The sequence below is a fragment of the Pan paniscus genome, chromosome 17 (genome assembly GCF_029289425.2).
Source record: "Pan paniscus chromosome 17, NHGRI_mPanPan1-v2.0_pri, whole genome shotgun sequence".
In the NCBI taxonomy this organism is placed as follows: domain Eukaryota; kingdom Metazoa; phylum Chordata; class Mammalia; order Primates; family Hominidae; genus Pan; species Pan paniscus.
Window position 1 is genome coordinate 68,416,014 of NC_073266.2, and position 14,446 is coordinate 68,430,459.

Consider the following 14,446-nt stretch of genomic DNA (forward strand, 5'->3'; position numbering starts at 1 on the left):
ATTTCAGGTTCCTTTTGGGCAGGGACCGTTCAAATACTTCTGTGTATCTTTTACAGTGCTATGGGCGCATTTGATAAGTATATTGGTTTTATTTTATATTTTATCCTTATGGAAATAATTTATTTAAAACCTATTCTGGGGACTTAGAGATTATAAGAAATTTATAAAGTACATTGAGTGGCAAACAAGTTTGCAGATGGAGCATAGTCTAAGTGCATTACCATACTTCCCTAAAGAAAATAATGTCAGCCAGGCACAGTGGCTCACTCCTGTAATCCCAGCACCTTGGGAGGCTGAGGCAGGCAGATCACCAGAGGTCAGGAGTTCAAGACCAGCCTGACCAACATGGAGAAACTTCGTCTCTACTAAAAATACAAAATTAGGCCGGACATGGTGGCTTATGCCTGTAATCCCAGCACTTTGGGAGGCTGAGGTGGGCGGATCACCTGAGGTTGGGAGTTCGAGACCAGCCTGACCAACACGGAGAAACCCCATCTCTACTAAAAATATATAATTAGCTGGGCGTGGTGGAGCATGCCTATAAACCCAGCTACTTGGGAGGCTGAGGCAGGAGAATCGTTTGAACCCGGAAGTGGAGAGTGGGGTGAGCCGAGATCGTGCCATTGCATGCCATCCTGGGCAAGAAGAGCGAAACTCCATCTCAAAAGAAAGAAAAAGAAAAAGAAAAAAAAAGAATGTCTAACATTCTGGACTTCTGAAATCCCTAAGATTGAATAGCATCTATATGGTCACATCATTGAAGGACCGCTTCTGGAAACCCCTTAAACATCAGGAAGAGTTTATTTTTGTTTAAAGAACATAGACCAGTGATTCCCAATTCATGGGTTATAGACTCCTCAGGAACTTACCATGTAAAGAAATCTCGTTTGTGCTTCAAATATTGTATACTTAATAACTTTTCACATTTTTGTAAATATTATCTTTAAGGATATGTTGCTGCTGTAATTAATAAAATAGTAATTAAAGGCAGTATTGAATTGTGAATCTTTTTAAATGTATGTCTGTAATCACTGTATACTCAAGGTATACCTGCTCTTTGTTTATAAAACTTTTTTATTGTGGTAAAGGAAGCATAATATAAAATTGACAATTTTAACTATTTAAAAGTATACAATTAAGTGACATTACATTCATTTAGTGTTGTGCAACCGTCACCACTATCTGGTTCCAGAACTTTTTTATTATCCCAAGTAGAAACCTAGTATTATTTCATTTTATTTTATTTTTTTGAGACAGGTTCTCACTCTGTTGCCCATGCTGGAGTGCAATGACACTATCACGGCTTACTGCAGCCTTGACCTCCCTGGGCTCAGGTGATTTTCCCATCTCACCTTCGCGAGTAGCTGAGACTACAGGCACGTGCCACCACGCCTGGCTACTTTTTGTATTTTTTCGTAGAGATGAGGTCTTGCCATGTTGTCTACGCTGGTTTTGAACTCCTGGGCTCAAGTGATCTGCCTGCCTTGGCCTCCTAAACTGTTGGGGTTACAGGCTTGAGCCACCATACCTGGCCAAAATTTCTTACACTTTAAAAGGTGGGACACCATTATGCTAGGTTATAAGCAGGAGTTTAGGTGCTAATTTGGGCTTTACCATTTACTAGCCATGAAACTTTGGCAAACCCTTCAACTTCTCTAGGCTTTAGTTTTTTCATGTAAATAATATAGGTAGTAGCATTTGGAAACATTTAAAGGGCTATACAAGTATAAAATTGGATTTCTCCTTTTCTCCCCATGCTCATTTGGCTAACTTTTCTCATAATTTTCTGAAATTCAGCTCTGCATCCTTTCCCACACAGCAGAAGGTGAGCAGTGGTTGAGCAAGTGAATCTTCATCTGTATTTACAGCCACTCCTCATGGCTTGCATTACCGCCTGTGCTCTGCCTCCTGTCAGAGGAGTGCAAACCCTATTGTGAACTGCGCATGCAAGGGATCTAGGTTGCACACTAATTATGAGAATCTAATGCCTGATGATCTGAGGTGGCACAGTTTCATCCTGAAACCTTTCCCTACCCCCTGAAATAGAGTCAACAAGATAAAAACTCATGAAAATGTAACTATCATCAATGACTTCAATAACAACTAAGACATGAAAAGAAAAATTGTCTTCAGCCGGCTGTGGTGGCTCACACCTGTAGTCCCAGCACTTTGGGAGGCTGAGGTGGATTGCTTGGGGTCAGGAGTTTGAGACCAGCCTGGCCTGGTCTCTACCAGCCTGAACTCGTCTCTACCAAAAATATAAAAAAATTAGCCAAGCACTGTGGTGCATGCCTATAGTTTCAGCTACTCAGGAGGCTGAGGTGGGAGGATCACTTGAGCCCAGGAGGTGGAGGTTGCAGTGAGATCGTGCCACTGCACTGCAGCTTGGGTGGCAGAGTGAGCCCCTGTCTCAAAAAAAATTGTCTTCCATGAAACTGGTCACTGGTGCCAAAGAGGATGGGGACCACTGCTCTAGGAAGTTTTCACTGACCCTTTTTCCTACTTCCTCACCACACTGGGTGAGTTACTCCCCTGTCCTTTGAGCATTCTTGTGCTCACTTCTGTCGATACCATGTATCATACTCAGTTGGAATTATCTCATTCCTCCATTGAGGACAATGACTATATCTTAGTCTGTATCCTCATTATCTTACCCCAGAGTACTTAGCACACACAGAGCCTCAGTACATGCTGGGTAGATGGATGAATGCATAAACAGATGAGCACATAGGAAAACAAAATCTGACATGATTGGTGCTCGGAGTTTCACAGATAATTAAACATAGGTTTTGTTTCCAGAAAATAAGTTTGGATTATATAGGAGTTTTGTTACCTACTCTTGTAAAACAAGTTAGGAAATACCCCTATTCACACCTCCTTTCCCAATGTACTGATTTATGTGTTTTCTTATCATTTTTTGAGCAAGTGAAGCTTCATCTGTATTTACAGCCACTCCTCATGGCTTGCATTACAAAGCCCATTTCATCTTACAAAGTCTTAAAAATTGAGTGATGCAGTTTTTTTTTAAAATAAGAATAGGGGGAGGAAGAAGGAAAAAAGTAAGAATAATTTTATTTATTTATTTATTTTTTTTTTGAGATGGAGTCTCGCTCTGTTGCCCAGGCTGGAGTGCAGTGGCGTGATCTCGGCTCACTGCAAGCTCTGCCTTCTGGGTTCACGCCATTCTCCTGCCTCAGCCTCCCTAGTAGCTGGGACTACAGGCGCCTGCCACCGTGCTCAGCTAATTTTTTGTATTTTTAGTAGAGATGGTGTTTCACTGTGGTCTCGATCTGCTGACCTCGTGATCTGCCCACCTCAGCCTCCCAAAGTGCTGGGATTACAGGCGTGAGCCACTATGCCCGGCCAAGAACAATTTTAAATTACATTAAAAAGTTTTCAGTTGAGTGATATGATTTGGCTCTGCATCACCACCCAAATCTCATCTTGAATTTTAATAATTACCACGTGTCAAAGGTAGGACCAGGTGGAGGTAATTGAATTGTGGGGGTGGTTTCCCCCATGCTGTTCTTGTGATAGTGAGTGAGTTCTCACAAGATCTGGTGGCTTTATAAGGGACTTCCCCCTTCGCTCAGCACTCATTCTCTCTCCTGCCACCCTGGGTAGAGGGGCCTTCTACCATAATTGTAAGTTTCCTGAGGTCTCCCCAGCCATGTGGAACTGTGAGTCAGTTAAACCTCTTTTCTTATAAATTACTCAGTCTTGGTATTTCGTCATAGCAGCATGAGAATGGGCTAATACAATGAGTATATTTTATTTCAAATTTATGTATTAACACCTAATTTCTATAGCAAAACAACATAAGCCATAGAACATGTGATGTGAATAATTGTGGATTTGTGATGAACAGAGCTTGCCACTTAGTTATAATTTGCCCTTTTAGTGCAAGTTCATCTCAATTAACACATTTTCAGAAGTCTAAACAAGCATTTGAGTGCTAGTGAGGCACTGGCTACATAGTGCCTATCCGTATTGAGGTTAAGGGAATGCATTTTATCTCCTGCATATAAATGTGTGTAAATGGATTCTATCTCCTGAATCGTTTGCCTTCTAGCTTACATTTCTCATTACAAACGTAAATCAGTATTAAAGAGTCTGATTTTATTAAAGAGTTGTTTTAGTCTTAGATTATTTCTGTTACTCTCAGGATATGTCTTATATTAGATTGTACAAGGCTTAAAGATACAGATAAAATGTGCTTTAAAGTATGAAATGAGTACCAGAAAATAAATATTTGGTTGAATCAGAGAGATGAGAAAATATATAACAAATGAATTGGCTATTCATTTTTAGTGTGGATTTAAAGCTTTTAGAGGTAGATATAAGTGATACTTTCTTTTACACTTTAATAATGCTTCCATAGGGTAGAGTGCTCAAACAAGAAATTTGGGAAGGATTCAGGCTGAGGTTTATTATGATTACAACAGTAAAAGTGTACAATTGTTTGATTACAAGGTGAGCCAACTCTAAACTATGTACATAGCCTCTGACCCTCAATTTTTTTTTTCACTTTTGTTCTTCCTGCCTCTGTGTTGGCTGCCTTAGCAAGAGAGATGCCAACATTTTTATTGATGACCCAGTGGGCTAAAGGTATAGGAGTCCTTCTGAAATTTTTTTAAAAAAACACCTGAACACTATTGATATAACCTAGTAATTCTCAAGTAACTCCTGCTATCTACGTTTTTTTCTTTTTCTAGTTCCTCCCGTAATACTACTAAACATCTCTTTTAAACCAAGTATTCTTTTCAAGATGTAAGATCGTGAAGAGATTCTACTACAGATTCTTAATTTATTTCAGCCAAATTCAAATATCCTAATGGACTCTATTTAGAATAATGAACCATAGATTGCCAGAACTAAAAGAGCTAAGTACATAGTAAATACCTATGCAAACCATTAACTTAATTCGAGAAGGAGTGTTAAAGAAGAGAATCAATAACTCCTTTATTTTGTAGATTCCATCCCTAAGATTTAAGGACATGCTCAAGCTTTGTATCTGGAACTCTGGTTTTCTGGTTGTTAGTTCTCTGAGGGTTTTGTTAATTTATTTGTTTATATTTTAACTTCTCCCGGCTAGTTCTTTAATAAATTTAGAATTTTCCTCTGGTTATTTACACAAATAATATGACTAATAAAAGATTTAAAAATCACATTGCTATTATTCTATCACCTTTTTTTTTTTTTTTTTTTTTTTTTTGGTGAGACAGAGATTTACTCTTGTTGCCCAGGCTGGAGTGCAATGGTGCAATTTTGGGTCACCACATCCTCCGCTCCCAGGTTCAAGTGATTCTCCTGCCTCAGCATCCCAAGTAGCTGGGATTACAGGCATGTGCCACCACGCCTGGCTAATTTTGTATTTTTGGTAGAGACGGGGTTTCAGCGTGTTGTCCAGGCTGATCTCGAACTCCTGACCTCAGGTGATCCACCCGCCTTAGCCTCCCAAAGTGCTGGGATTACAGGCGTGAGCCACTGTGCCTGGCCTCTATCATCTATTTTTATTTGGCCATGATTCTCTTAAAAGTATACTTACTTTTAAGATTATAACATATACTTTTATATGCAATTTTACCACTGGGAAAAGTATACTATAAATATATCTCTAAAATGTTTGATAAGCTGTATAATAAATATATGGGTGCATAATAGTGTAGTAGCCTTTGGATTTGGAATTCCAGTGGCTGATGAGACTCCCAGCTTTGCACCTTTACTGGTCCCCTAACATGTTTACCTGAATGTTCAAGTGTCTGTTTAAGAGATTTGTGTCAATATTGACTCATGTGGAGAAACTGCATGTGCCTAAAGTGAAATAGTTCAGGGTCTTTCAGGATCAGCTGGAGGAAGTACACCTCTGCTATGTAAATTGGGAGGGAGGGAATTGCTGTTGCATAGATGAGAAAAAGGGAGACTTGGGAGAAGTGGCAAAGGGAGATGGAGAAAGTAGGAGAAGAGTAGATGAGAGGATGATCATTTCTGCTTAATACTAAACTAATCAAGCCATTCATTTTAAACTAATGTCATCATCACAGGCTTGCTTCACTTATTAACACCAGCCTAGCAAATTTAAGAACTTAATCAACTGTTAACATAAATATCTATACATAAAATTATTTAATCATTTTATTTTTTACTCTGCATTATAAATAAATCACTTTTGAGTGTCCCTTAAATCTAAATAGGAAATAGGCAGTGCAACCTTGTGTAGTCAACTCCATTTATCTTTGGCAATAAGGATAGGCAAAGTGTACTTTTTTTTTTGAGACAGGATCTCACTTTGTCACCCAGGCAGAAGTATAGTGGCACAGTCATGGCTCCCTGCAGCCTCGACCTTCCAGGCTTAGGAGATCCTCCCACCTCAGCCTCTGAGTACCTGGTACTACAGGCATGTGCCACCACACCTGGCTAATTTTTGTATTTTTGTAGAGATGACGTTTCACCATGCTGCCCTAGCTGGTCTCGAACTCCTGGGCTCAAGCAATCTATCCGCGCTGGCCTCCCAAAATACTTGGATTACAGGCATGAGCCACTTGTGCCTGGCCCAAAGCACTTCTAAATGAACTGCATAGTTCATTTAAACATACGTTTTAGCCTTTTCCTTTACCCTTTTGCTAGAGTTGGAAAAAAAGACGCAAGAGTGACAGTTTTGGTTTTACCTTCTTTGTATTTCCCAGCCTTCAATAAAATCATACAAGGAGAAACATGAGACACATGTTTATTATTGTCTAGCGTCTCCTCCATTATTGAAAGTGGGTATTAAAGTCTCCAACTTGTTGAATTGTCTTTCTTTCTTCAATTCTGTTAGCTCTGCTTCATGTATTCTGGACCTCTGTTGTTAGGTATGTCTATATTTATAATAGTTGTATCTTCATAATAGATTCACCCTTTCATCATTGTAAAATGTCCTCTGTAGTAGCAGCATTCATTTTAAAGTCTGTTTTGTCTATTGTTAGTATAGCCACTCTAGCTCTCTTTTGGTTACAATTTGTGTGGTATATCTTTTTCCATCCTTTTACTTTCCACTTATTTGTGTCCCTTACAGACAGCATATAATTGGATTATGTTTTCTTTCTTCTGTTTTTTTTTTTTTTTTTTTTTTTTTTCTGAGACAGAGTCTCACTCTGTCAGCCAGGCTGGAGTGCAGTGGTGCAATCTCGGCTCACTGCAACCTCCACCTCCTGGGTTGAAGCTATTCTCCTGCCTCAGTTTCCCGAGTAGCTGGGACTACAGGCACCCGCCACCACACCTGGCTTATTTTTTTTTGTATTTTTAGTAGAGATGGGGTTTCACCATATTGGCCAGGCTGGTCTCAGAACTCCTGACCTTGTGATCTGCCTGCCTCCACCTCCCACAGTGTTGGGATTACAGGCGTGAGCCACCACGCCCAGCCTAATTTTGTATTTTTAGTAGAGATGAAGTTTCTCCATGTTGGTCAGGCTAGTCTCAAACTCCTGACCTCAGGTGATCCACCTGCTTCAGCCTCCCAAAGTGCTGGGATTACAGGCATGAGCCACTGCGCCTGGCCGACATTATTTCTTTAGAGAAGTATGGTAATGCATTTAGACTATGCTCCATCTGCAAACTTGTTTTTCTGTTTGTCTAGGCGTAGATCTCTTTTGAGTTTATCATACTTGGAGTTGTTGAGCTTACTGGATGTGTGGATTAATGTTTCTTATATTTGGGAAGTTTTGGGGCATTATCTCTTGAAATATTATTCTGCTTCTTTCTCTCCTCTCCTCAAACTTCATTATGCATATGTTGGCATACTTGATGGTGTCTTACAGGTCTCTGAGATTCTGTTCATCTTTTTTTTGAGACAGAGTCTCCCTCTGTCACCAGGCTGGAGTGCGGTGGCATGATCTCGGCTCACTGCAGCCTCCGCCTCCCGGGTTCAAGCAATTCTCCTGCCTCAGCCTCTCGAGTAGCTGGGACTACAGGCACATGCCACCACACTTAGCTAATTTTTGTATTTTTAGTAGAGATGGGGTTTTACCATGTTGGCCAGGATGGTCTTGATCTTTTGACCTCATGAACCACCCACCTAAGCCTCCCAAAGTGCTGGGATTAGAGGCGTGAGCCACCGCACCTGGCAGTTCATATTTCTTTATTCTTTTTTCTTTCTATCTTAGACTAGATAATCTTGGGTGACCTATTTTTAAGTTTGCTGATTCTTTCCCACTTGCTCAAATCTACTGTTGAACCCCTCTGGTAAATTTTTTATTTTCATTTATTGTACTGTTGATGAAAAGATTAAAACTCTGTAAAATATTTGAAGAGATTTATTCTGAGCCAAATATGAGTGACCATGGCCTGTGAAACAGCCCCAGGAGATCCTGAAAATATGTACCCAGGTTGTGGGGGCACAGCTTGGTTTTGTACATTTTAGGGAGACATGAGACATCAAATACATTTAAGATACACATTGGTTCAGTCCAGAAAGGTGGGACAACTCGAAGTGGGGGCTTCCAGGTTATAGGCAGGTTTAAATTTTTTCTTATTGGCAGTTGGTTGAGTTATTATCAATAGAAATAAATGTCTGGATTATGATAGGAGGCTTTGGAGACCAGAGTTTCTTCATGCAGATGAAGCCTCCAGGTGGCAGGCTTCAGAGAGAATAGATTGTAAATGTTTCTTATCAGGCTTAAGGTCTGTGTTGATGTTAATGCTGGAGGAGTATAGTGAGGCATGTCTGACCCCCCATGCCATCATAACCTAAACCAGCCTTTTCAGGTTATATGTTAAGAGTGCCCTGGCCAAGGAGGAAGTCCATTCAGGTGGTTGGGAGACCTTAGAATTTTATTTTTGGTTTGCAGTACTTTCATTCCCAGAATTTCCATTTAATTTCTTTGTTGGTAGTCTCAATTTGGTGGGACATTATTCTCATACTTTCCTTTAGTTCTTTAGACATGGTGTCTTTTAAGTCTTTGAATGTATTCAAAGATGTGAATGTAAAGTCTTTAGTAAGTACAATGTTTAGGCTTCCTCAAGGACAGTTTCATGATTTTTTGTTGAAAACTGGACATTTTAAATAAGGTAGCAGTTCAGGAAATCAAATACTCCTCCCAGGGTTTGTTGTATTGCTGCTACTTTTGCTTGTTTAGTGATATTTCCAAACTAATTCTTTTCTTTTTTTGAGATGGAGTATCGCTCTTTTGCCTAGGCTGGAGTACAGGGGCATGATCTTGGCTCACTGCAACCTCCACCTTCCAGGTTCAAGCGATTCTCCTGTCTCAGCCCCCCGAGTAGCTGGGACCACAGGCACATGCCACCACTCCCGGCTAATTTTTGTACTTTTAGTAGAGACAGGGTTTCACCATGTTGGCCAAGCTGGTCTCGAATTCCTGACCTCAGGTGATCTGCCCACCTTGGCCTCCCAAAGTGCTGGGATTACAGGCATGAGCCACCGTGCCTGGCCTCCAAACTATTCTTTATAAAGTCTGTATTCTTGTACATGCCCACTGAAGTCTCTGATTGGTTAGTTTTGTGGTCAGCTGATAATTAGACAAAGACTTAAATGCTTGGAACTAGTAAATTTCCCATTTTTTGCCAAGCGGCTCTGTGTGCATGTTGCGGCATACCTCCAGCACTGAACCAGGCAGTTTACAACTACCCAGAAGCCTTCACTTCCTGCTTGCACAGAGCCTCAAGGTTAGCCAGAGGTGTGAGCTAGGGTCTTTTCAGGTCTTTCCTGGATGTGTCCACAGCTCATGTATGTGACCTTCTAGAGTCCCGGTAATACCTCACGGCTTTTGAAAGCTCCAACCTCATTCTTTAGCTTTTCCTTGTGAGCTTTTTGTTACCCTGTTGTTTTTCTCAACTGCTATCCACTGCTTTGGGCAGCTGCTATGCTAAATTATTGCCTCTGATTGTTTTCAACAAGCACTTCTGGGGGAAATGGCTTTTCAGATGGGGTGAGCGCCAAGTTAGGTCAAATGAAGATAGCCTTGCAGGTGGGGTCTTCCAGGGAATCACCAGACAGGTCAAATAATGACATTTTCCTGGAATGGGGCTTAGAAGAATCTCCAGCCCCTTCTTCCTGCCCTGGTGGCTTCCAGGCTGCTGATTTTCATAGTAATTGTGAGGTGTTAGTTTTCGATTTAAAACTCACAAAGCTTGTTGCTTACTGAAATCCAGCCATTTTTCCTGACTAACTGCTCCCTGATTGCTGCATTCCTTTGGTAAATTTCCAGAATGTTGAAGAAGTTGCTTCTGGTTATTTGTTCAGTGTTCTTGTTGCTTTTATGGAGGAAAAGATTTTCCAAAGGCCTTGCTCCAGCATTTTCATTGACATTACTTTGATTCGAAGAATTTAATCCAGAGTCAAATACCAGAAATTGAAAAAGATTTTCTTATGACATAGATTAATTTTTTCTTAAGCATCATTTCTTCTATCCCCTTTTAATGATATTTCATGGTATGAATATACCGTAGGATGCTTAACTCTTTCATAGTTAATGGGCTTTTTGTTAGCTTGTAATAGCCAAGAGAACTAGAAACAATGCTACAACTAAACTTTTTGTATATGCCTTTGTATGCCGTTAAGAATGTTTCTCTAGAATGGCTCCCTGGAAGTCAGATTGCTTGATGAATAATATGTATATAAAAAATTTAAGAATACTTTAAAACTGTCTTCCAAAGGCCTAAACTAGTTTATATTCCCAGCAGTGGTTTGTGAGAATAACTATTTTCCACACCCTGACCAATACTGACATCAGTCTTACAAAGTTTTGAAAGCCTGGGAAAAAATAATATGTCATTGATTTTTCAAATTTGCATTTAAATTATATTTTGAAGAACAATGTCATTGCTACCCCAGTAAGTAATAATTTTTAATCCTTTTATTTCTCCTCTTTAGGGAATGGCATTTACTTTACAAGAACGACAAATGCTTGGTCTTCAAGGACTTCTACCTCCCAAAATAGAGACACAAGATATTCAAGCCTTACGATTTCATAGAAACTTGAAGAAAATGACTAGCCCTTTGGAAAAGTAAGAGTTGCTTAGATGTTTCTTTTTTTATTGGTATTCTGGTTAGAAAACTTATGAGCATTATGGTTATTATGGCATGAGAAATACACAATCTTATATAAGTTTGTGTTTTGTCAGTTAACTACTTTTATAATGATTGTGTTTCTTTCACTTCGGTGAATACTTCACAAGTATTCACTATTGTAAAACTTAACAAATTAGTTTTTATGCTTACAGTCAGAGCAATTCAGGTTTGAATGGAATATTAGAAGCAAAGGATACCATACTCATTTTATTCAACACTTTTATTGATCACCTGCTTTGTGTTTGACACTGTACCAGCCACTGAGGCTATAAAGTGGGTAATAGATAGGATGACCATATACTATATCACCTAATCTAGGATACTTTGGAGAATAAAAAAGAGGTGTACCCAAAGCTACCCCTGGCAAACTTTTTTTGTTTCTTTTTTTGAGATGGAATCTCGCTCTGTTGCCCAGGCTGGAGTGCAGTGGTGCGATCTCAGCTTACTGCAGTCTCCACCTCCCAAGTCCAAGCAGTTCTCCTGCTTCAGCCTCCTGAGTAGTTGGGATTACAGGCGCCCACCACCATGCCTGGCTAATTTTTGTATTTTTAGTAGAGATGGAGTTTCACCGTATTGGCCAGGCTGGTGTCAAATTCCTGACCTCAGGTGATCCACCCGCCTCAGCCTCCCAAAGTGCTGGGATTACAGGCATGAGCCACTGCGCCTCGACTTTTTCTTTTCTTTTCTTTTCTTTTCTTTTCTTTTTTTGAGACAGGGTCTCACTCTGTTGCCCAGGCTGGAGTGCAGTGGCACAATTTCGGCTCACTGCAACCTCTGCCTCCCGGGCTCAAGCAGTTCTCCTACCTCAGCCTCTCAAGTAGCTGGGATTACAGGAGTGCACCACCACACCCGGCTAATTTTTGTAGTTTTTAGTAGAGACGGGGTTTCACCATATTGCTCATATTGCCAAGGCTGGTTTCGAACTCCTGGACTCAAGCAATCTGCCCGCCTTGGCCTCCCAAAGTGCTGGGATTACAGGCTTGAGCCACTGCACCAGGCAGCAAACTTAATATATATGACCAACCCAGTAACTCATAGCCCTGTCTTCTAAAAGTCATCAACAGACAGTTATGCTATGATTGTTATTGGTCTCTAGACCACAATGTACAGTACAATGGGAAAAAGGTACAAGCAGATATATTCTGAGAGCACGCAGAGGGCATCTAGCTCAACTTGGGGAGTCAGATAAAAGCTTCCTGAAGGGAGTGATGCCTAAGCTGAATTGTAAACAGGATGTTACAGGTAGCAGGCAAAGTATTCTGGGTAGAGGGATCGGTCTGCATATAGAACTAAGCATATCAATTGAGTTTGTTAAGTATAGGAGATTATTGGTGACTGGTAAGAGTGGTTTCTTTGATGTGATAGAGCAAAAGAGATACTGTGATAGATTGAAAAATGAATGGAGGGGGAGGAAATGTAAACTACCCTTACAAGAAGTTCAGGTAAGGAGGGAAGGAAGATATTAAATAATAAGTAAAGCAAGACTTGGGATTAAGTATGTTTCAAGCTGGAAGAAAATTTAATGTTTCTTCGTAGTTAGGAGGAATGAGCCCAGGAGAAAGGATAATTGATAGAGCAAGGTCTAGGGAAAGGAAAAAGGCATAGGGTCAAATGCGGAGTTAGAGTGGCTGGTCTTGAGCAAGAACAAAGAACAGCTCATTCTCTGAAGCTGGAATAAACATAAATACAGATAGTAAGGATAAGTATGGAGATGATTGAGCAGAAGTAATGAACTCTCAATCTTAACTGATGATCTTGCTTTCCTTTATGACATTGAATATGAAAGTCATCGCTCAGATTTAGAAGGGCCAGGGTTGAGTAGAGTTGGTGAGGAGAGTGAGAAATGCTTGGAAGAGCCATGTGGCTATAAGATAAAGCTGAACAAAAGCTAGGCTTGGTGGCTCATGCCTGTAATCCCAGCATTTTGGGAGGTCAAGGCGGGAGGATCACTTGAGCCCAGGAGTTCCAGACCAGCCTGGGCAACAGAGTGGGACCCTGTTTCTACAAAAAAAAAAAAAGCCAGGCATGGTGTCGCATACCTATAGTTGCAGCAGCTCAGAAGACTGAGGCAGGAGGATAACTTAAGCCCAGGAGGTCAAGGCTGCAGTGAGCCATGATTGCACCACTGCACTCCAGCCTGGGTGACAGAGTGAGACCCTGTCTCAGAAAAAAAAAAAGAAAGAAAAAGAAAGGCTAAACAAGAGCAGGTTAAAGGGGTGAGAGCAGACCCTGATGGCCTGGTGGCAAGATCTTGTTTGTATTGGTGCCATTCTGCACAGCAATGTTATTTTTCCGTAGAAAAAATGAAATGTAACACTGATTCAGGCTTGGAGTTTGCTGGGCTGGCAAAGGCAGGTGTTACATAAATTCATTCAGTTAATATTCAGGACTGCTAATGTGCCTGGCATTGTTCTAAGCTTTGAAACTCCACAAATGAAAACACTCAGCCCTTCTCTTCAGAGAGTTCACTATCTCTGGTGGAAAGGCAGACACTGTGGAAGGGTAGTACAGTGATAAATCATGTGGGGATTCCTAAACAGTAATGACAGGGAGAGATTTGCTCAGAGTGAGAGATTTGATCCTGGGATTCAGAGCAGGAAATAAAGAGGATCCTGAAGGGAGCCCATAGAATTGAAAGAAAATGAAGCAGTCAAAGAGCTAGAGATCCCTCTGAAGGATGACGAAGTGAGGGCATCATATGGCTACCCAAAATGGTAGAGGATTGTGATCCAAGAGTGGATAAGGGCATTCACCATTGCTGAGCTATAATGATCCTAGGTGAGTGCTGCCCATCACTGAGGCACACAGAAGACTGACTAAAGTGAAATAAAGATTGAAAGTGGTAACATTGAGGAGATCCGTGACTTGTACAGCTTCCCTCTATCACATGCCTCATAGGTCATCTGTTCTTTCCTTAACATTACTTCCATCTCACAAAGCCATCCATTCCATTTTAGCAGCCCAGTTTGTTTACTTCGCTGTACTGCAGAGAAGTCTTCTTCCCTTTAATTTCTATCTATTGATACCATTTCTTCCACTATTAGCTATGTAGAAAATAAAATTGAAGGGATCACTTCTCCTCATTTATTCACCAAATATTTGCACACCAGTTATATGCCACATATTGCTATTAATAGTTCCTGGAACTATAGAAGTATATGAGGTGATCATTTCTAACTTATGGTATTGTCTAGACTGGAGGAAGCCAGAAAGTCAAGGAGTGGAGTGAGAGTTAACAGAGGGAAGTAGGCTATCATGGGACCTGAAAACAGGAAAGTCTAAAGCGTGTATGTATACATGATAGGGGAGGGGAGTGGACAGAAAAGGGCCCCCAGAGAGCACGCCACCTGAGCTGCATTTGGAGCGCACGTGTATAGGACT

General features: G+C 40.7%; 1 protein-coding gene across 2 annotated transcripts in view; it reads left to right on the forward strand.

The window, feature by feature from the left end:
• Positions 1–14,446, forward strand: part of ME2 (malic enzyme 2) — a 69,887-nt gene that overhangs the window by 19,269 nt on the left and 36,172 nt on the right. For both annotated transcript variants that reach the window (XM_034943720.3, XM_055102488.2), the window contains exon 3: positions 10,868–11,001. In XM_034943720.3, coding sequence (XP_034799611.1) covers positions 10,868–11,001 — 134 coding nt within the window. The remainder of the gene's footprint in view (positions 1–10,867; positions 11,002–14,446) is intronic.